The following is a 22,338-nucleotide window of genomic DNA, read 5'->3' on the forward strand; positions in this document are numbered from 1 at the left end:
AAAGTGTAATTTAGATTTCCATGAAAACCTTGTGACTATGTTACAACTCCACATTTCTCGAGCGCGTGGTACATTTGCTACAAAATTGTGGAATATTTCTATTCCACTGGAATAAATGGGATTTAATTCCTTTGGGTTTGATGAAGCGTAAGAGCACATCGTTTTGGATGTGGGACACCCCCCCCAAAAAAAAAAAACAACAACACGTAGTGGAGCTGATTACAGAGATTATCCATCTCCTTTTGGAGATGTTTTGCAGAACACGAGTGGAAAACGAAACGGAAGCCATGTGAATCAATATTCACTTCTTATAGTACAGTAAATAAAACATTCCTCTTATAGTTAGTTCATACAAGTTTCATACATGGACATTATTGTTCCTTTGGCTAATGCTTTTTTTAAAAAAATGAATCCTGAAACAAATTAATTCTGTGATCACTTCCTCCTGCCCATTCTCCCAAGATAAAATCCTCCAGGCATTCAACAGTACATTTACACACATTAACACACATGCATCAAACACATTACATAGCAGCTCTGATTGCAGTGCGCCAACATTAAGGACTGCAATGAACACAATGTCGCATGTCTCTGCTTTTATATTCCCATCCCACTAAAGGTCATGGAAACTCAGTTGCCCAAAACAATGAGATGGTTTAAAGAAACAGAGGAGTTAGGGCAAAGCCTTTTATCCACAGATGGATCAGAAGGCAGCAGTTATTGATGTGGCGCAGGAGGAATCTGAGCCTGCCTTTTAAAAAGTCCATAAACTTCAGCTGGTAACACCGCCACCAGGTTGCCATCACTTGAGCATATTATTTCAGCATTTTTCAATCTACCTCTGTTGATTTTTCATCTCCGGGCTCAATTTAAATATACTAGTTCTTCAATTTAAAGTCCTAAATGGATTGGGACCTGGGTATGCTAAGGACAGCCTATTCCTAGATGTGCTTTCCTATGCACACCTTGAGCTTCTGGACCGTATAACCCTGCTGACGGGATGTCTAATAGGAGCAGGGCCTTCTCAGTAGTGGTGCCAACCTTATGGAATGCTCTCCACAGGGAGACCCACCTGGTCCCAGCACTGAGCACTTCTGGGCAAAAGAAAACCTGGATTTCCAAAAAGACATTTGGAATTTGGTGGCTTTTATATTTACTGCTTATCTGTTACAGCCATAGGTGTTATACCCCAAAATATATAATTTAACACACACACAATCTACTTGAAATTCTGGGCATGGTTACTGCATACTTACTATGAAGATGCCTTCTATAGTAACCTCTGTGCAAAGGGTTAAATGTATCAGTATCAGCAGCCTAAGATTGTGGAGCATGATAGAAGTTTTCCATTTAGAGAGAAATCTTTTGATCAATAACTATCACAATAGGATATTTTTATTCTATGAAAAATTACATAGCAAAAATCCCTGCTATGACTGGTTCTATATATATTTAATATCCTCCAAGAAAAGACATTGCCAAGCGAGTTACAACATTGACTTGGGTTCTGTAAGATAAGGTTTTAAGAGAATCAAGTGTGAACTCCATTATGATCATAACTTTATTTCAGGGGAAGAGGGTAAATGACAGATGAATCATGTTCTACATACACGACATTTCTTGAGCGTTTAGGCATATCAGACATAAATGTGCTAAATGCCCAAAGACCAGAAAGATTGACTGTTTTATCCCGTATTAGTATTTACGCAGCCCCAATTTGCAGCACAGCCCAATTTCTGTGACCATGTTTACGGATGAGTCCCCAGAAAGCATGTATGGCGGGGGGGAGTGTTACTTACATGTTAAATGCTCCAGATAATGCAGCATTCAAGATTCATTGTTAACGTGTTATAAATACATAGGTAGCTGTTACCCCAGAGACTATACACGCCAGAAAAATAAATCATCTACTAGAATAATAATAGTATCTGGACAAGTTTATATTGAAATAATATATGAGTGTAAAGTGCATTTGTTTTAATTAACAAAGCCTTGAAATATTATCTTGCCACTTTTAAGGGAACCTTAGAGGCTTTTCCAAAGTCTCTGGGCAGCGTCCAGAGATCCAAAAGTGGAGTTCTTGCCAGGTAACAGAGCTTAGCCTGCCTCCTTCCTGGCATCAAAACTTTACACTGCCCCCCAAAAGTTGTTCTAATCATCTAGGTACCCTCTGGAATTAAAGTGGCCACTTAGACACCCACAAAAAGCGGAAATGCATCAAAGAGGACACCAGTTTGCATTTAATTTGCATATGCTAATTTATATGCCTATGTGTACACAAGGTTGAATTTGCAGCAATTCTTAGTGATTCAAGGTTATGTTCGATTTAGTGGTTCATTGAAGGCGGGACATCACTAATAACACCCGGTTGCAAATGACATGACAGAAGCTAGATATAAATATTACTGTAGGCCGGCACAACTTTGTGACCAAGCCAAATGCAAAACCCTAGAAGGATACCGCTATTATTTTTGCTGCCTGGGGTTTCAAGAATGAGGAAATTGTTGTCCAGTTTAGGGCAGTGCTTAGCTTGGCAAATGACAAGTTGGCCATGCCTGCATGAGTTACAGTCACTATGAAATATTATATATGCATGAAATGTATTTGGGGAGATTTTATTTAAAGAAACAGACAAAATGGCTGCATACAGCACTCTTGGAAACTTACCAGAGACCCAAAGTCCTGGCATGGCCTTTCCTGAGGCCTCATTAAATCAAGTCTCCTGACCACCACTCTAGTTTCCCACAGTGCCCTGAAGTGACACTACGTTGGGTTATGATCAGAAATTAAAGTGGCAGCCACCTGAGACTGACCGGAAAACCTGTTGCTGTTGTCACGGGTTGCTGATGCTCCTACCAGGTAAGCCAACTGGATTCCTGTAGACAAGAGAAACCACCAGAGGGGACTTTACCACCACACACTCCCTTGGACCTGGAGCAAATCCTGTTTTAAATTCCTTTTAACAGTTTAACAGAATCTGTTCAGTTCCTTTTAAGTCTTCCTATCAAGTATTCTTGGTTGCCTCCTACTGTTGCAGTAGTATTTCAACCATCAAGTACATTTACTTTTATGTAAATTAGCAAGTGTGTGAGTGTAAAAAGTCAGCTTGCTATTCAAATTAATTTTATTTTTATTTTTGAAGAATGCTAAATCTCCAGTAACCTTTTTGGAAAATCAGGTGTGTCTTTCACAAATCATGAGAGAGGATCAACTGGAATTAAGTCTCAGGCTCTTAATATATGTTTGTCAAGAAGGAGATTTAAAAAAAAAAAAAAAACTTTAATTTTAATTTATTGTTACACAGCTTCTTTCCACCACACAAATACAATCTATTGCTCAATTAATATGGAGCAAAACATATTCAAGATAGGCTCAGTTAATTGCTCTCATATTATGGATTCATGGAATCACCTGCATAATATATTCTAGAAGGCTTCTGTAAAACTTTTTGAAAGAAAAATGCCCTCCAGGAATCACAAAATTAACCTCTGATCTTATTTTATTCTTTAAAAAATAGTATTAAGACTAGGGAACAAAAGAACAGCTGGCTGAAAATGTGCAGGAAACTGCATTACACCAATGAGTTTATTCATCAAAGCACACATACACACATGTGTTGTGTATCCCTCTTTGTAATGATTCCTCCCTACGTGTTGACACAGGAAAGTTCAAAGCCCAAAGCTCGATGGTTAACTGGAAGCAGAAGCTATAACACTGGTTCTGGCCTGACTGCACCAGCTGCCAATTTTTACCTGGGCCCAATTCAAAGCACTGGTTTTGACCTTTAAAGCTTTATGCAACTCAGGACCTTTGTACCTCAGGACTTTCCCCATAAGAACTTGCCCAGACCCCAAGATCATCACTGGAGGTCCTTTTCTGCATGCCTCCTCCCAGTGCAAATTTCTGCTTTTGAATCCACTGAAACCTGATTTGAAATAAACAAGCAGGGGATCGGTCTTCAGATGTCCTTCCTGAGAAAGTGGCCCAAGTATGGGTATTTCTACAATATTCTCCCCAATGAAATCATTGAACTTTTCTGCAGTCTTCAACTTTATTAATCCTTTTACATCTCTGCCATTATCTAACATGCCAACTGGGTGATTTTCTGCTTCTAATGTAGTTAAAGAAACGTTTAAATATATTTTTTTTGTTATTAGCAGTTCAAAAATCTATTTTCCACTTGCCTCATTGCCTGCTTATGGTTGCTTGGTCAGAGTTGAGGATGTTTTTATTTTCCACATTTGGAACTGACTTCCATTTCTGTAAAGAAGCCTTCTTGGCTTTGGATCTTCCTTAACTCTAACTCACCAGCCATGCTTGCACCCTCTTGGACTTTTTGTGCCTTTCCAAATCTGTGGCATGTATTTTTGTCCCTGCTTCTATTCTTCTGGCTTTGAATAACCACAAATTAGGAATGCACCATTACATTGTTATTGGCTGCATATTGTTAAACGATAACTAAATTGTGTGAATTTCAGGCAATTGACTTCAGCAAGTTGCTCAGGCTCTGAGTGCACTTCTACTAATAATGTCAAAATGTGCTCCTTTAGAGGATAGTGACCAGATTTCTGCAGGATAAAACTACCAAATTTACACCAATATATACATACGTGCAAATGTTATTTTGCTTCAATGCAAATTGTTGGCAACCAGTTTTCCTGAAGTGAGAGGCAGCAAGTTAGAGCTCTGATCATTCAACTCCAATCATCCCTGGCATATAAATTTCCATGTGAACCTTTTTTTTAAAAAAAATAAAAATCACAAATGGAGCAAACCAAACTGATTGGGAAAATGATAAATCAAAATAAACCAAAGCTGACATCTCTTCCCACAGGATCCCCAGCACTGGGTAGGTTCATACGCCAGAAAATCCTTTAGATGGGAATCCAGTAAAATGTATGTTGAATACACATGGATATTTCTTTATAAGCAAACCATAAGCAACATATTACGCACAGCTTGGTTGAAATTGGATGGGCTTTGCCATCACATTTGATTCAACAGTGGTTTCACTACACTGTCCCTAACCCTAGAGCAGGGGAGGGGAATTGTTGGCCCTCTAGTTGTTGCTGAACTGTAACTCCCATCAGTTCTGCCAAGCATAGAAACATCTGAGAGGCCAAAGTTTCCTCCCAGTGTGAGAGCCAGTGTGGTGTAGTGGTTAAGAGCGGTAGTCTCGTAGTCTGGGGAACCGGGTTCGCGTCTCCGCTCCTCCACATGCAGCCGCTGTTAGGATATTTCCGTTCCACCTTAAAAGGGAGCAGGCTTTGTGAGTCACAGAGTCTGCGTATTTCCTGCTCACAGGAAGTTTCTGTTTGTCTATTGCTTTCGTTTCTCTCTCTGTGCCTGAGACATCGAAGCAGGCAGTCATGTTTTCTCTTTGTTCTGACCAACGCTGAATAAAGTTATAAATAATGCTCTCCTGTGTGCGTCTTTCGCTGTGCGAACTCTACTGAAAGAGCGTGCACCAGCCTTGGAATGTGGCATGCTATTTCTGAGGCTTCGTGTCGCTAATTGACTGATACTGTATCTACGGGAGATCAATGGATCGTCCGGAATCGACGTGGGGTCATGATGGCTTTTGAACTCCCTGGCAGTATCCCAACAACAGGTTGTGGGCCCAGATTCACGGCACTTACAGGAGAGTAAGACTGCGACAGACTGCTGAGGTATGTGTGGAAAAGTAAGACTTTTCTGTTGCTTTTGATGTCCGGCAGACTAATTGGCCTGGGAGCCGCGCCAAAGGCCTCAAGATTTATGAGTAGCCAAGATAAGGAGCCTCTGAAGTGAAAATGGCTCACGGCTCAAGTAAAAGCCTGGAATGGAGTTTTTCCAAGCCTCTGAAGGCACTGGGTGCCCAAAGTTAAATCGGCACAATTATGAGACCTGAGCTGTATGGTGTGAGAGTCCACTACGACAGTTTGGAGTGTGGCATACTGTGTGTGAAGCCCCTCCAATTCCTCTGACAGATGGAGGGCCCAAGATTCAAGGGCCATAGACGTAATAGTCTTGTCCGTCTCTCTGGAGGAAATTGCTACGCTAGCTGGCAACAAGACAGCACGTCAGATGTGGAATGCTTTGAAGGTAGCCCATCTGCCGGTCATCCCAGCCCAGAGTTTGACTGCGTCAGAGGTCCTGGCTGTTTCCCAGAATGCGAGTGAATGCAGGGATGCCGAGGGCACCGGTTGCAAGCTGCAGGGGGAGCTGACTGTGATGTCATCCCGGGCAGCATTCCAGCCTCCAGGGGGAGCCAAGGAGTCGGCAGCTGAGAGCTCTGTTTCCCATGAGAGCCAAGGTCATCGTCTTTGCAGAGGCCGGAAGGCCAGAAGTAAACAGAGACAGATGCCTGCAGATGGCCAGAAGCAGAGGGGGGGGGGTGGAAAGCCCACGCCAGTGGAAAACAAGGTTTTGTTTGCTGGCAAAGCTTCACCAAAGGCTAAAGGCAAGTTTGATGGCCAGGAGCAGGGGGGCAAGCTGCAAAAGCCCATGCCGGTGGAAAACAAGATTTTGCTTGCTGGAAAAGCTGCTCCAAAGGCCAAAGCCAGATTTGTTGTAGATTTGGGATGCACCCGCCATCTGGCAAAAGATAAGCATCTCTTTATCTCCTTCACACCTCAAGATGGAGAGATCCACCAGGCTGATGGAAAGACGATGCGTATTGCAGGAGTTGGGACTGTGAAACTGGCAAGTCTGCACACTACCATCAAAGATGTACTTTATGTTCCAGGTTCTGCAGACAATTTGCTCAGTGTCCCACAGCTGACCAGGCGTGGATTTGAGATTTCCTTCAAGAGGAGCGTCTGTGTCATCAGGAAAGGCAAAGAGGACATTTTGCATGCAAAGTATATAGATGGTTTGTTCTGTATAACCTATGATGACCTTGGTGCTGCTGTGTCAAATGTTGATTCTTGTTGTGTTGCACAAACTAACAAAGTTCTTCATGCAGGATGCATTCACGAGGCACACAGAAGGTTTGCTCACATGTCTTGGCAGGCGCTGGCCAAGATGCCTGGGTTGGTTCAGGGTTTGAACATCAAGCCCTGTAAGTTTCACATGAAATGTGTATCTTGTGCAGAGAACAAGGTGAAGGTTGCTCCAAAAGGCAAGGAGTCTAGCAGGCAGGCTTCCAAACCCTACCAGCTAGTCCACGCAGACCTGGTTGGTCCACTTGCGCCCTCTTTGGGTGGAGCAAGGTACTTCATGGTTCTAATTGATTCTTTTTCCAGGTACATTCATGTGTTTATGCTCGAGCAGAAATCGCAAGCGTTTCCTAGGTTCAAGGCATTCTGTGCTTGGTTGGAGAATGCTCGCAGTAAACATATCGACTGTTTGTTTACTGATCGAGGCGGGGAGTTCACTTCTCAGCAGTTTGAAGCTTTCCTGACTGAGAAGGGAATCCAGCATGACCTCTCAACGCCTAGATCGCCATGGCAGAATGGACTTGCCGAGCAAGCAAACCAAACTTTGCTTCAAGGCCTAAAAACCTTGTTGCATGATGCCAATCTCCCTGAGAAGTTTTGGGGGGAGTCTTTGTCAACGTTTGCTTATTCCTATAACAGGAGACTGTCATTACCTATTGGTTGTACTCCCTATGAGAAGATGTTTGGTAAGAAACCTTACGTCAAGCACATGAGAATCTTTGGTTCTGACATGTGGGTACACACCCCACAGAGCAACAAGCTTGGGAAGCGTGGAGCACATGGTTTGTTCACGGGGTACGAAAAAGGTGCATACAGGGTATGGATGACTGACTCTAAGTCCATTAAGTTCACAAAGAGTGTTGAGTACAATCCTAAGTGGGGGGAAAATGTGGGAATTTTCAAGAGTTACCCAGAGGAAGATGAAGGTGATGTGAAAAAAGCAGATGATGTTGAGGTAGAAGAGGAAGCTGAGGATGAGGATGATGATGATGATCAGAGTTCAGAGTTCAGATTCCAGCTCAGTGGGCGGCACTGCTGCTGATGTCAGCGACAGTGATGACACAGCAGACTACAAGAGCGCAAAGGCCTCAGTCAGACCATCTGATGCGTCTGACAATGAACTGGAAGAACCACTGTTCACCATTGGTCACTTTTCTCCTAAGAAGGAGGAGATGAGTCCAGAAGACTTGCGTCTAGTACGCAGATCTGAAAGGGCGACCAAAGGCAGACCTCCAAAGAGATTTGCTGATGAGTTTGCTAAGACAGCAACTGCTGTTCTTAGTAGCTCAGAGAAGGTGTGGGAACCTTCAAGCTTCAAAGAGGTTCAGGAGTTAACCTCTAAAGATGCTGAGCCTTGGCTTAATGCCATGAAGGCTGAAGTTGATTCCTTGAGCAGGAACCAAACTTGGGAGCTGGTACCGGTAATCCCAGGAATGAGACTGGTTGGCAGCAAATGGGTCTTCAAGGCCAAGACAGACCAGAATGGCAAGGTTGTCAGACACAAAGCCAGATTGGTTGCCAGAGGTTTTTCACAGGTACCAGGACGGGATTACCATGAGACCTACTCACCCACTGTCAAGTATGAGAGCATTCGGCTAATGCTCAAGATTGCTGCAGAGGAGAAACTCCATGTTTCCCATCATGACATTAATACAGCTTTTTTGTACGGGGTTTTGGGGGAGGAGCTGTTTATGCTTCCACCTGATGGGATGCAGATACAGAAGGGAATGGTCTGTAAACTGCGGAAATCCTTATATGGTCTCAAGCAGAGTGCCAGGTGTTGGAACACAAAACTCACTGAGACGTTGCTTTCTCTAGGTTTTCACCAGGGCAAAGCTGATCCGTGTGTTTGTCAAGGAGGAGGGGCAAAACAAACTGTATTGTTTATGTTTTGTTGATGATCTTCTGATGTTTTGGAAGAATCAGGCTTTCTACCAAAGCACCCTAGCTCAGCTGAAGGAGCACTTTGACATGAAGGATCTTGGTGAGGTATCTAACTATCTTTCTCTGCAGGTGGAGAGGGACCAAGCAGGTAATTTTCTGGTACACCAAACACAGAAAAATTGCTGATGTATTAACCAGGTTGAATTTGGTTGATGCAAACCCAGCAGACACACTGATGGTGACAGGTTACCAGGTAGACAGTACTGCTGAAGTGTTTTCTGACACAACGCTGTACAGATGCATTCTAGGCAAGTTGAATTTCATTGCTAGATGTTCAAGACCTGACATAGCTGTAAGCACTAACCTGCTTAGCAGACATGCTAACAATCCTACCGTTCAGGATTGGAAAGCTCTGAAGCGCATAGCCCGCTATTTGAAAGGGACTTTGCACTACAGGCTGAGGTTCACCAGTCAGAAGACTGGAGGTCTTGAAATCTTTGCAGATGCTAGTTTTGGAAGTGACACCACGGATGGTACAAGCACTTCTGGAGTATGCTACATGTACAACCACTGTCTGTTTGACTGGCTGTGCAAGAAGCAGACGACAGTAAGCCTAAGTTCCTGTGAAGCAGAACTCAATGCTCTGTCATTTTCACTCATGGATTGTGAATGGTTGATGCAACTGTTTAAGGACATCAGAGTTTCTGTGAAATGTCCTATACAAGTGTATCAAGACAGTAGATCCTGTTTGGCTTTGCTGAACTCAGAGAGTTGCAAGCAAAGAACCAAGTACTTGCAGATTAAGCTACATCGTGCAAGAGAGTATATTCAGAAAGGACTCATTCAGGTGTCCTACATGCCAGGAAATGAAATTCCTGCTGATCTGTTGTCTAAGGTTGTTAACAGAGAACAACTTAAGGTTTATGTACAGAGGTTGCAATTGGGTTGAACCACAGGTACTACAGGTTACACGGAAAGGGGGAGGATGTTAGGATATTTCCGTTCCACCTTAAAAGGGAGCAGGCTTTGTGAGTCACAGAGTCTGCGTATTTCCTGCTCACAGGAAGTTTCTGTTTGTCTATTGCTTTCGTTTCTCTCTCTGTGCCTGAGACATCGAAGCAGGCAGTCATGTTTTCTCTTTGTTCTGACCAACGCTGAATAAAGTTATAAATAATGCTCTCCTGCGTGCATCTTTCGCTGTGCAAACTCTACTGAAAGAGCGTGCACCAGCCTTGGAATGTGGCATGCTATTTCTGAGGCTTCGTGTCGCTAATTGACTGATACTGTATCTACGGGAGATCGATGGATCGTCCGGAATCGACGTGGGGTCATGATGGCTTTTGAACTCCCTGGCAGTATCCCAACAGCCGCTGGGTGACCTTGGGCCAGTCACACTTCTTTGAAGTCTCTCAGCCCCACTCACCTCACAGAGTTTGTTGTGGGGGAGGAAGGGAAAGGAGAACGTTAGCCGCTTTGAGACTCCTGAAGGGGAGTGAAAGGCGGGATATCAAATCCAAACTCTTCTTCTTCTTCTTCTACCAGTGCCCTACTACAACAAGCTTCTAGGATAATGCTGTACTTGGCTTCAGTAGGGCTAAAGTATTTTTTTAGATTTGCCCTGTTCAGAATGGTTCTACGTCCTGCTAATTTAAACCTAACTAACATAATGCCTTGCTCTTGTGGCTGATAGTGATCACTTGAACAGTTCTCACCACTTACAACCTTTGCCTCTGGCACTTTCAACTTTTAACCACAGAGTTCATAATACAAGCTGGTTCAGCATGGATTGCAATCAAGAGATGTAGAAACACTCAGGAAGCAAGGCAGTTGCATTCTGATGCGCACCTGTGCATTTGGAAATTGCCAAGTGAAGGGGAGAAAAATACATCTGGCTCCCATAAGTGTCAAAATAATCCATTCCCTGTGAGTCAAATTACACTACACAAATTCACAAAAGCCCTTCGACAGGATATTACTCAGAGTGGAGGAGTCACAGTTTAACTGGTTGTCGTTCTGCTCCCTCCCAAGCAAGAGTGTTTGTCACCTGATTGGTGTGTGTGAACAACCAGAATGGAAACGGTTAATCATCCTCTTATCTGAACACCCTTCTTTTGACCCAATCCACCGTTGAAGGAATTGTCGCTGGCTCACGTAAATGCCCAGGGAGTAGACCAAAGACTGCTGATTCATGATCTGCTCCCTGGCCCCAGCCCAACCCCAGGCCACCATGAATAGGCCAGAATTCAAGACTGGGTTTGGTGGGAACCCAGGATGCTCTGCGACAGCCAGGAGAAGGGGCCAACGAACAAAATGGTGTGGCTCTGGGAGGACAGGGGAGCCGCCACGCCGGGTCGCAACCACCCAAGTAACGGGTAAGCAGCCTTTGCATTCATTAATCTGTTTCAATGGAAAACAAACAAACAAACAAATTAAATGGTGGTCCTGAAACCTGCTTCTGACAATTTAAGCAAAGGACGGTAGCAAAATGTTTTCAAGGTAGTGGCAGCTACACTACAGCACTTTTATGCACTGGATCTCAGGGATACCACAGACACATCCCCAAACAGTGAAACTTTGCAGATCCCTATTAAGAAAAGTCACTTTAGATTTATTCCATTCTCACCCAATAACCATTCTTTGTCAATCCATGATAAAAGATACCGCATTCAAAAATATCAAATGGGGTGAAAAATTTTGGTGAGATACTCATCAGATTGTGGGGGCTTTGTTGCTCTTACCTTACTTTTGAGGGATGGGGTGCATGTTTATTCTACCAAACATCACTCCAATGGTCTGTATTCTGAAGACTTCCCAAGGCCTCGTGCTTCCTGAAAACCCTACAGCATCCTTGGCTGGGCTTTTACGTTAAGTACAGGCATACTAGGAGGCTGGGTACCACGTGCCCGACAGCTGTGCATTATGGTTAGTGGCACTATTTAAACTTAGTTTAAAGTTTAGTTTATAGTATAGCCAATGTGGTGCCGTACATATATTGTTTGACTCCAGTTCCCATCATCCTTGGCCGTTGGCCATGCTGGCTTGGGCTGATGGGAGCTGTAGTTCAACAACATCAGGAAGACAACACATTGGCTCTGTTTGAATTAGGTTATTTGGGGAAATCTTACTCATGCCACAGTACTCTACAGAATACCAGAAGACAATGATTTTCTGCTATTGCCCCTATGCTCTGAAATCCCCTTCATTTTGCCATACATGAGCCATCACCCATCATTTGCTTCAGACATCTTGTAAAAGCCTATTGTCCTGCCCAGGTCCATAAGATTCGACCCTAGTATTACTAGATTTCTAGGTTTTTCCCCCCTTTGTTTTTATGATATGGTTTTATTATTTGTAGGTTTGTTTGTTTTTGTACACTGCTTAGAGATTTTAAATATTAAGTAGTTTAGACGTGCTTTTAAATAAATAAAATAAATAAACTGGGATTAAATTCAGTCTGAAGCTCCAGGGCAATAAAGCCATATAAATAAAATAATAGCGGAGGGAAAATATTTGGAAAGATGCAACCATTGGGAATTTGTAATGCAATTTTTGGAGTTGGTGGTTATATGTAATTTATCTATTCTAATGTTTGTTTGGGTTCAGTTGGGAGTCGTTGCAGGTTGCCTGGTTGTGTGAAATAAATAAATAAAAATATGGAAAATCTCCTGAGCTCAAACTTAGCAGAGTGTTCTGGGTGTTCATCTTTTAAACATTATAAAGCTGGAGGAACATTCTTGACAGTTATAGATTCAGGCTTAGGATGCAGCAGCCAGGATGCACACAAGGCATTTGAGAACATGGTCCATGAATAAGTTAGAGCTTAGATGAAACTTTTCAAGAGTGCCTTTAAAAGTGATCTGTAGTGTATTTTTTTGTTTTGTTTTGTTAACAAAACAACCAAAAGATACACACTGGCCAAGTGTGGGACGATGAGCTGCACGGGCTGGTTTCAATAGCCACTTTCCCCACTGCAAACTAACTTTGGGAATTTCTACACTACAGAATTTAAATCATTGTGGTTTCCCTAAAGAATCCAGGGATTTTTGATTACAACCCTCAAGGTTCCTTGTTAAACCAGCTTAGGTCTACAGTACAGATGTTATTATTATTATTATTATTATTATTATTATTATTATTATTATTTCTATACCATGTGCATGCCAAAATTGAGATATGCTTGTTCAGCTCATATTCTGAAGCAACCACATGGAACTCAGTGTTATGAGCAGACTCAATGAGAAAAATCAGTTTTTCATTGTGGTAAGGTAGCCAAACTCCTAATAAGCCCAAAAGCAGGAATCATGTAGAATTTTTTGGGTGGGGTATTTTAACCTAAAGTGCCTGTAAAAGGAAATCATATTATAGAACAGGAAACCTGACAGCACAAAAGCTTGCCAAACAAACCTGGTATTTGCAAGGTATACAGATGGGAGAAGCTGGAGCATCTGTGCTAATTCAGTAAGGCTAAAAATGTTTTAAGGGGAAAACAACAGCTTAAAAAAAAAAGAGCTTAGCATGTAAATACTAGAGTTTGATTTTGAAAGACAAAAGTGTAGATGGAAATGACCTTTGCGTAGCATGATATGAGCAGGAGATCAGAAGACTGCATAAAAATGGAGACAGGTACTTTAAAACACCTGACGGGAAGCTCACAGACGCCTACATAATGTAAAGTTCAAGATGTCATTATTTTCTCCATGCTGTTTGAAACCAGCTGAAGTCTATTTGAACTTGATATGGTCTGTTCCAGATTAATAACTAGCCAAATGTGTTTGGCAAGACACACGTTGGATGGAGTGTTTTGGATTTGGCACGGAAACAAAGCCTCTGGTGATAAAGGGTGTTGAAGACTCAGCTGTCACAGACATGCACCAGGTACTATACAGACAGCATCGTCGCAGAGAAAATGTTTTAGGCGGCTGTTCTGCAGCAGCTGGACTCCTTAGTGACCAAGGTACCCTTCACGCATGGGAGCTGAATGTCTGTGATTACATCCCACATAGCTGAGGGCTGTGTATAAATGATGCAGCCATGTGAGCAAGGGACCAAACCCAAAGGTCTTGCCTATTTCAAATGGCACCCTCCCTCCTAGAGAGGGTTGGATCCGAACAGAAAGGAAAGACTCATTCAGAGGTACGGAACATGTTTTGCAAGCAGAAGACCCCAAAGATTCATTCCATAGCATCTCCAGCATTAGGCTTGGGCAGATAACCTGATTGGGACTTTGGAGAGCCACTGCCCCTCAAAGAAGCCAGCTGTGAGTTAGATAAGGCATCGCCCTACATATGGACCTTTAGTCCAGTGTGGTGCTTGGGGTGCTAAGCTGGGATGCTCATGGGGCGGGGGGCGGGAATGGTGTCCTCCCAGCAGCAGACTGTGCTTGACAGGACAGGGAAGGGCGAGGCAGCAGAGAGGCCAAGAAGCTCCACGTTGGTAGCAGCTCTGCAGGTACCCATCACATCTCCATCTCAATGAGCAACATGCCATTACCAGGAGAACACCACTGCCACTGCTGCCCTCACAAGCCACCACTGGTGTCCAGGCTGATTCAAGTTCCAATGGCTTGATTATTATTATTTTTGTCTCAGAACTACCGGAATTGACCAATGATTGTCCACAAACCGGCAGTGTCCCACAAAGTCTGATGTTTAACAGCTGAACGAAGCAAGTAGAAGAGATCATTTGGAGCTTTAAAAGAAACTAAATTTTGGAGGCAGTTGGGAGGCAGAAATGCATCTGAAATCCAAGGGAGGGCAGGGTGCTCTTCTGTTCATGTTCTGCTCCCACAGGCCACTGTGAGAACAGGATGCTGGACTAGATGGACCAGACAAGGTGGAAGTGGTGCTGTTGAGTAACCCCTTCATTCTTGCAGGAGCTGTGATGCCCATTTTTAAAGACTGGTGATGATATTCACACCCACCCCAGGGCTCCTCCAGATTACCTGTTTATTCAGCATTAATCCTGATTTGCTTGTATAAGTCGTATGCAGTAGTTAGACCTTGGGTAGGCAAACTAAGGCCCGGGGGCTGGATCCGGCCCAATCACCTTCTAAATCCAGCCCGCAGATGGTCCGGGAATCAGCGTGTTTTTACATGAGTAGAATGTGTCCTTTTAATTAAAATGTATCTGTGGGTCATAGGAATTCGCTCCCCCCCCCAAAAAAAAAATAGTCCAGTCCCCCACAAGGTCTGAGGGACAGTGGACCCCTGCTGTAAAAGTTTGCTGATCCCATTTTTGTTGATCATTTGTTATGATTCATTTCTGGAAGATCATACAACAATGAGCATTCATCCTCCATTCATCTTGATTTGCTTGTGAGGTTTTTTAAATACCTTCTCACAAGTCATTTCTTCACCTCACATGTTTCAAGGTACTTCCCTGTCCCTTTCCAAGCTGAAAGAAGGTCCATGTTTTTTAAAAAGTGGGTTTGTTGTGTTAGGGCGGCAGAACCCTTTACTCCATTTTACATGCACAAACCTAAAATTCTGGCATCCACTTGAATCCCTTCCACAAAATAATGACAGCCTGGATGCATGGACCGAGACAGATAAAATGAAGGTGGGAAATTTGTAGAAGGGTTAATGAAAGACCCGTACCAGTTAATAGGAATGATAACCTAGACAGGAATGCACATGGAAGGGGTGAATGGGACACTGTGACCAGAATAAGGCTAGGACAGCAACTGAACCAACTTTTTGTCTACCAACAGTAGTCAAACAGATGCTATTGCATAGATTCACACTAAGGTGATAGCAAATCCCCTGTGGCTATTCGGTTTCTGGTTTGAAAATGTATTGTCATTAGAAATGAAGGCTGCACTTCTGGTTGTCACGACAAAAAACTCTCATGGCTTATAGCCATGCTAATCTGTTTTGAATTGATTAAGCAGTATTGTGCAGCCACTGCAGCTTTTGAGTCATCTTCAAGGCGGCCCAGCGCTGAGTAGATTATAGTAGCCAACCCTCAAGGTTATATGGCTTATCATGGTAAGATGTCCTGTTCTATGCAAGGATAGAAACTGCACAAGTCCAGCACTGCTGGCTGCTACCATTACCTGCTTTTTCAGGAGTAAGGCAGGTTTCAGGAGCACTTTAAAAAAACACACACCAAGATCTCAGTGCACATTGAATGTAGAATATAATGCTGTGTGTACACAGCCTTAGAAGCATATTCACAAATGAGAACTCTGATTAACAGAGAGTTAAGAACCACTTTGAACCAGGGTGATTGAACGAAACAAGGTAGCTCAGTTGGTAGAGCATGGGAGTCTTAATCTCAGGGTTGTGGATTCGAGCCCCAAATTGTGCAAAAAGATTCCTGCATTGCAGGGGTTTGGACTAAATGGCCCTTGTAGTCCCTTCCACCTCTATAGTTCTGCAGTTCTACTCAGCACTCATAAACAAACACTTCCATGCCACTGAGACCAATTTTGCACTTGTGAAAATCAAAAACATTTTTGGCTTAAATAATTTTTAAAAAACTGGAATCATCAAAACATTTATTCTGGAGAAGCCAGATTGATTTCAACAGCATTTTTCTAGAGTAGGGTAAATACGTCATTTCCAGGTTCTCACCGTTTCCCATTTTTTAGTCTACAGTTGTCCTTATTTCATTATCAGTTTGTTATTCAAAAAATAAAGTTCCCATGAAAATTCATCAGCAGTTTAGTGCAAATTTCTCCTAATATACACATTTCTATATGCAAGTTTGCCCAACATACACAGTTTTGCAAGGCAAGTTCCCCCAGTTAATTTATTTTTAAATGTCATGTTCACTAATATATGCACTTTTAAAAAGCAAACTTTCCCATGGTTATATGCATTTTTGTACATCTTACTTGACTGGAGAGCTGCACTGCAAAATTCAGAAGAGTGTGAATTTTGAAGAAGGTCTTTGTTTCAGTTTGTGCACTGTTTTGAAAAGTGTGGATTTGGTAGATTCGCTTTTAAAGGCAAACTGAAAGTCTCAACCCCATCCCTACAAAAAGTAAAAAGCTTTATTATCATAGATCAGAAATATGTATTTTCTTCCAGGTGCAGCTGATTTTATATCAATCAAGTATTAATTTCCAAATTTGGAACTGCCAAACATATCATACTGGCCCAATTTTTTCTCTGTTTAACCCTGCAGTTACCCATGGAAACTAGTGCAAACTAAAATCAATTGCTCATGAGCTCCCAGTTATTACCTTTTTTAAATGCAACAAGCACCTTCAAACTGATCCTCTTCCCAACACCTCATCCAATTAGCTGGACTCATTCACAATTTCGTTCTACTCATTTTAATTTCTACGGAAAACAAGCTGCAGGCACTGTGTGTGGAGAGGGGTTTTGTACCACCCTAAAATAGAGGTACAGCATTATGAATGGGAGCTTTTGTATGCCAGACAAGCTATCTATAGAAATTTTCACCTTACTTGTTGAGCTAGTTACTGAGATTCAAAGTCCACTGTGTGCTCCTTTGGTACATTATATTTCCTTATTATATCTATCACTATGGTTGCTTTGTGTGATGTCATTATCATCCTGTTTTATATACTCTGGAAGCCAGCAGCCCATAGAAGAAGCTGATTAGTACAGAACAAAATATGAAACTGTTCCCTGTTTCCCTCTCCTTGTCTCAGACCATTTTTTAAAACCTCTCTGTCCATTTATTTTAACATCCCCCTCTTCCCTCAGGTGCCTGTGCATAGGTCTATCACTTACTCTGCATCCTTCCTTCAGCCACTTTGTTTCTGGACCGCCAGCAAACCCCAGTCCTCAGACTCCCCCACAGAATACCGTATTTTTCTGTGTATAAGACGAGCCTTTTTGACCCAAAAATGAGGTTCAAAATTTAGGTTCATCTTATACACAGGTAGTGCTGAGGGGGAGCGGGCAAATGTTTTTTTGGCATGAGCCTGAGATTTTAAGCAGTGTTTTGCCGCTTGATTGTTGGGGAGGGGGCTGAAAATCGCTCACCCACCGGAACGAAGCCCGAGCCCGAGATTGGAAGCGGCAATTGTAAGCGACGCAAGTGGTTGTGAGCTGCGTTCTGGTGGGTGAGTGGTTTTCAGCATCCCCCCCAATAATCCTCCCCCAAAGCTCAATCCCCCCTATTTCCTAAATTTTGAGGCCCCCTATACATGGGGACATCTTATGGATGGAAAAATACGGTATGTGTGATGTTTTAATCCTGGCCAAATTGGAAATTTATCCTTCTCCCACAGTCAACAGCTGGGCTGAACATGTCCTAAGAGCTTTGTTGTCTGAGGACTTGGAATAATTGTGAACATTCTATGCCATCTGGTATCAAGGGCTTCACCAGCATAAGCACAGTCCAGTGTACACAATTGTGTACACAGTGTACACAATTGTCACATATTTATCCCACCCCTCCTGTAAGGACCCACAAGCAGCATATATGCGGGGAGGAGTAGCCCATTTTATCCTACAACAACACTGAGAGGTAGGCTAGACAGAGATGATAATTGACAATCCAGTGGTGTTCATGATTGAGCAGATATCTGAACCACTATAAGGAACTTTCCTGAGGTCATATAGCGGCCAATTTATTATACTCACTGGAAATGATTTCACAGCACGTATGACTTCACAACATGTATGGCAGAGCCAAAACATATATGTGCATAGTCAGTTTACATTCCATTACATTATATCCACATTCTTCACATAAATGAGAATTGCCATATACAAAAAAGTTATGGGAGAGTCACCCGCAGATGCGCATGAAACATTGCAGTTCTTTAGGCTGTAAGTCAAACCTATAGAAGAGCAGAAAACCCAAAGCAGGCAATGACAGAAGCTTCTGATCTATAAAATGGCTTAATTTGTGAACAAGTAGAGCACAATTACGGTGTTTTATGCCACTAAGCTGCCTTTCAAATAAATTATGTATTCAATATGTAATTAAAGTTCCAAGGTTGGCACTTTGTGTGTGCTGACATTTGTAATATATAGGCAACCATTAGCAAATGGATACCGAGGCTTTGGCTGGACAATTGAGTGAATCAAAGTCTAACCACCTTTTGGTAAATTAATCATCACTAATGCACATTTTCATTTGTGTGAATTAACAAAATAGTCTGTAATTGTCCAATAAATTTGTTAGAGAATGCTGAGGCTTAGATTTATATTAGTTCTGCATAGCCCATTAGTCAATATTTTAAATTCCAAGCCAAGAACTGGTGTAAGATTATTCTACTGAACAGATATCACCGTATATTTGAGTCATAATACAACCCTGTCTGCAAAGATTAAGGTCCAAGGTTGGTTATTCAGCAGGGAACAGAGCTGAACAAAACACACAAACTTCCCTTTGGTGCAAGATTCACACAACCATATTGGTTTTGAGGCGGGGGGTTGTTCCATCATGAATTGATTTCTGTACTCCCTAAGAGACAGATCTTTACCAAATTGGGTTGTCTCACAGCAAATCTTATCAGACACTAACTGAGCATTCAAAAACATACAGTGACAATCACACGAGAGGGTTGTGTGAATTTGCTCTGCCCCTCTCCCCAATGTTTCCACGTGGTGACATTATATCTGAAACTGGGCAGCCTGTCAAGTGTTGCCATGAGGTGGAGTCCTACTTTAGACAGGTCCTCAATTCATAGACATCCTTGTATGCGGGGGAAGGTGGGTAAGTGTGGCGCATTCCCATCACTCACACAATTACAGCTGCTGGTTTTTGAACACCTGAATAATGCATGCAGTTCCATGTGGAACAGCGAAAGTATTCCAACACAATCCACCTTGAAAAGGATTTCCAAGAGCTGCTACCACAAAATATTTGAGCTTTATTTGACTGTTTTCTAAGGACGCAATAAGGGATTAGTAGTTTGGGAGTATGTCCAATCAAGAGCATGCTTTCTCATGCTGCTGGTGGCTTGCACAGCTTGTGGATGTGGTGAATTGTAGGCTGTGGTGCAGTTCTCATGGAAATCTATGGTGTGAAATCTATTGTGCATCTTTTGTCTTATTCATAATAGAAAAATCTATGACACACCTTTTGTCTTGGTACTGAATCCTCTAGTTCCAGATTTGCACTAAAGCATGAAACCAGGGGCACAGGAAACTCCCCTATGACATGCCTCAACATGCTGATGTGCATGGGATATTGTGGAATTGGTCCAACTTACACCCACTTCTCCTAGTCTCCTAGTCTTCATCAACTCTGCTCCCTATCATCTTTTGCTACCCTCCTTGAATAATGTGTTTAGACTCAGACCCTCAACCTGGAGCAAGTTAGCAACTGAATCCAGGACCACAATTTAATACCAATGCAAAGCTGCGATGTCATTTAACTCATACCACAGCTTTGATGCACCAACATGGCAGAATACTGTGGATTAGCTTACAATTCACGCCAGAGGTATCTTTCCAAAGGACACGCTCAATGCAATAAAAAAAATATGAATGCAGCTTCCAAAGGTCAACCTGCCAGTGTTAACCTACCATTGCCCAAATAGTTGCATCTGAACCGAATACCAGTTAGCCATCTCAGAAATGCACCATTCCACTTTATTTGTCCCTTAAGTTAATAGCATGCAATGCTTGGATTCTTAGCTATGTAGCCTATCTACAGGTTTTGTAAAGATAGAGCAATGCTGTAAAAGTTTAATCAATACATGAGGATATTTAAATAGGGAATGTAACAACAAATTAAAAATTAGATTTTTAGGAAACAGTATTATAGTGAGTTCACAGCGGCTTATGCAGTGTAACAGTGCCATCCTATGCTTTTGTACTCAGAAGTCAGTCCGACTGTGGTCAGTAGAGCACTTACTCCCAGGTAAGTATAATGAAGGCAGACTAAGTGAATGTTTTATGCCACACCTATCAGCCAACAAGTAAAATGTGGAGCCTTTCTGTACTTGGGAGTGATATCGGTACTTTTTTTGTATCCTTCTATGCCATCTCACATCTAGATCACTAGATGCTAGTGAACCATCAATGGTGACACTAATCTTTAGACGTCTCCCCCAAAGCATTTTGATAAGTTAACTTTAATTACTACAAATTTACACTAGGACTAAGCTCAGAGCCACATGTCAGACAGATCTCAACTGAGCACAACTGACCATACACAAATATGTACGTCCCGTCCCCCCCCAGAAATACTCATGGTAAAACAACCCAGTTCTTGGCTTCAGAGGTTTACATCGATCTACTTATTATTCAAGGTGAAGTATTTAGAATAGCTATAATGCCTCCTGAATAATGAAGCTCAGGAACCCTAGGAGGTTACTCTGAACCACAATCACATTTTTCTCTCTACAGGAGTTGCAAAACGAAAAGACAAAAGATATATTTTTTAAAAAAAAATTTTTACAAAGATTCTGCCACAGCAGCAGGATCTTTGCTATTTCAGAGTTCATTGAGTCTCCAGATATTTATTCAGTCCTTGCTTTTAAATCTATTGCTGTCAGACAAGTATCTCATCTCAGCACTCAAGACATACTGGTGTGAACAGTAGTCTTCAATTTCAGTTTGCTTTGAAAAACTTACTCATTCTAAATTGCCTGTGCTGATCTCTTATTTGCACAAGCTTTGCTCTGAAAGAAAATGTTACTTGGATGAGAATCTTCTACACAGACACTTTAAATACATTTAGTTTTAAAACAGCACACACATAACTACACATATACCTTAATACACAAACACACACACACACAATATTCATATTCAGTTCACTCAGAAAGATGCATAAAAATCAAGGGGGAAACCCCTGCATGGTTTATTTAGTAAAAAGGTATACATTACCAGATGCATTGTGAAGTTGCAGGATCACCTGCAGAGGAGAGAGAAAATGCTAGGAATCGGATGCTGCCACAGTATTCCTTAATATTACACAGAGCCTGATCTGACTGTTACAGAATACCAGCAAAGTGTGAGGCTGGAAAACCTTTGAGTTGAGCTCACTCTATAGGCATCAGAAAGCCTCAAAGGGGAGTGAGAGGAGGGAGGGAGGGAGCGAGGGAGGGAGGGAGAGAGAGAGAGAGAGAGAGAGAAAGAGGCAGCCCACAAATAGCTAGATGAGAAACTTCTGGCACCTTTCCAGCCCAGGAATGTATTCACTGTAATTTGGAGATATATAGTGAAGGAAATGAAGGGAAACTTAGGTTTACAGATGGATTTGTCCCTGCTTAACCGGCTCTGCAAATATGTGCAGGCTTTATCTCAGCTAATTTTAAAATGCTGTTCCAGAAATAATACTGAACAAATCTGACTCTCCCCCCCCCACAAACACACACAGATAGCCTACAAACACACACACACACACGTAGCAGTTCTGACCAGCTTCCCCAGATACCAGTACCAACTTCAAACGGATCATTCCATCAGCTATTTGCTCTGCATTTTATTAATCCCAGCACAGAGCTGTTGTAGCAAATCTAATTCCTTTTATGCCTGAAAGTGGATTCATACCTCTTTATAATGCACTTTAGACATATAAACAGCTTTATGCCATAGTGAATTTCTGATACCACACCAAGAAACTAAAATATAGTTCCCAAAAAAATCTTTCT

The 22,338-nt window shown here is 42.2% G+C and overlaps 1 protein-coding gene across 2 annotated transcripts in view; it reads right to left on the reverse strand.

The window, feature by feature from the left end:
• Positions 1-21,702, reverse strand: part of LOC308478366 (schwannomin-interacting protein 1) — a 378,978-nt gene extending 357,276 nt beyond the window's left edge. Inside the window, exon 1 of one of the 2 annotated variants that reach the window (XM_081008004.1) lies at positions 21,572-21,702. In XM_081008004.1, the coding sequence (XP_080864130.1) occupies positions 21,572-21,580 (9 nt within the window). In that variant the 5' untranslated portion in view covers positions 21,581-21,702. The remainder of the gene's footprint in view (positions 1-21,571) is intronic. The other variant, XM_081008006.1, reaches the window with a different exon arrangement.
• Positions 21,703-22,338: the final 636 nt, after the last annotated feature.

The sequence above is a fragment of the Podarcis pityusensis genome (genome assembly GCF_964106645.2).
Source record: "Podarcis pityusensis genome assembly, chromosome: 5".
Classification (NCBI taxonomy): Eukaryota; Metazoa; Chordata; class Lepidosauria; order Squamata; family Lacertidae; genus Podarcis; species Podarcis pityusensis.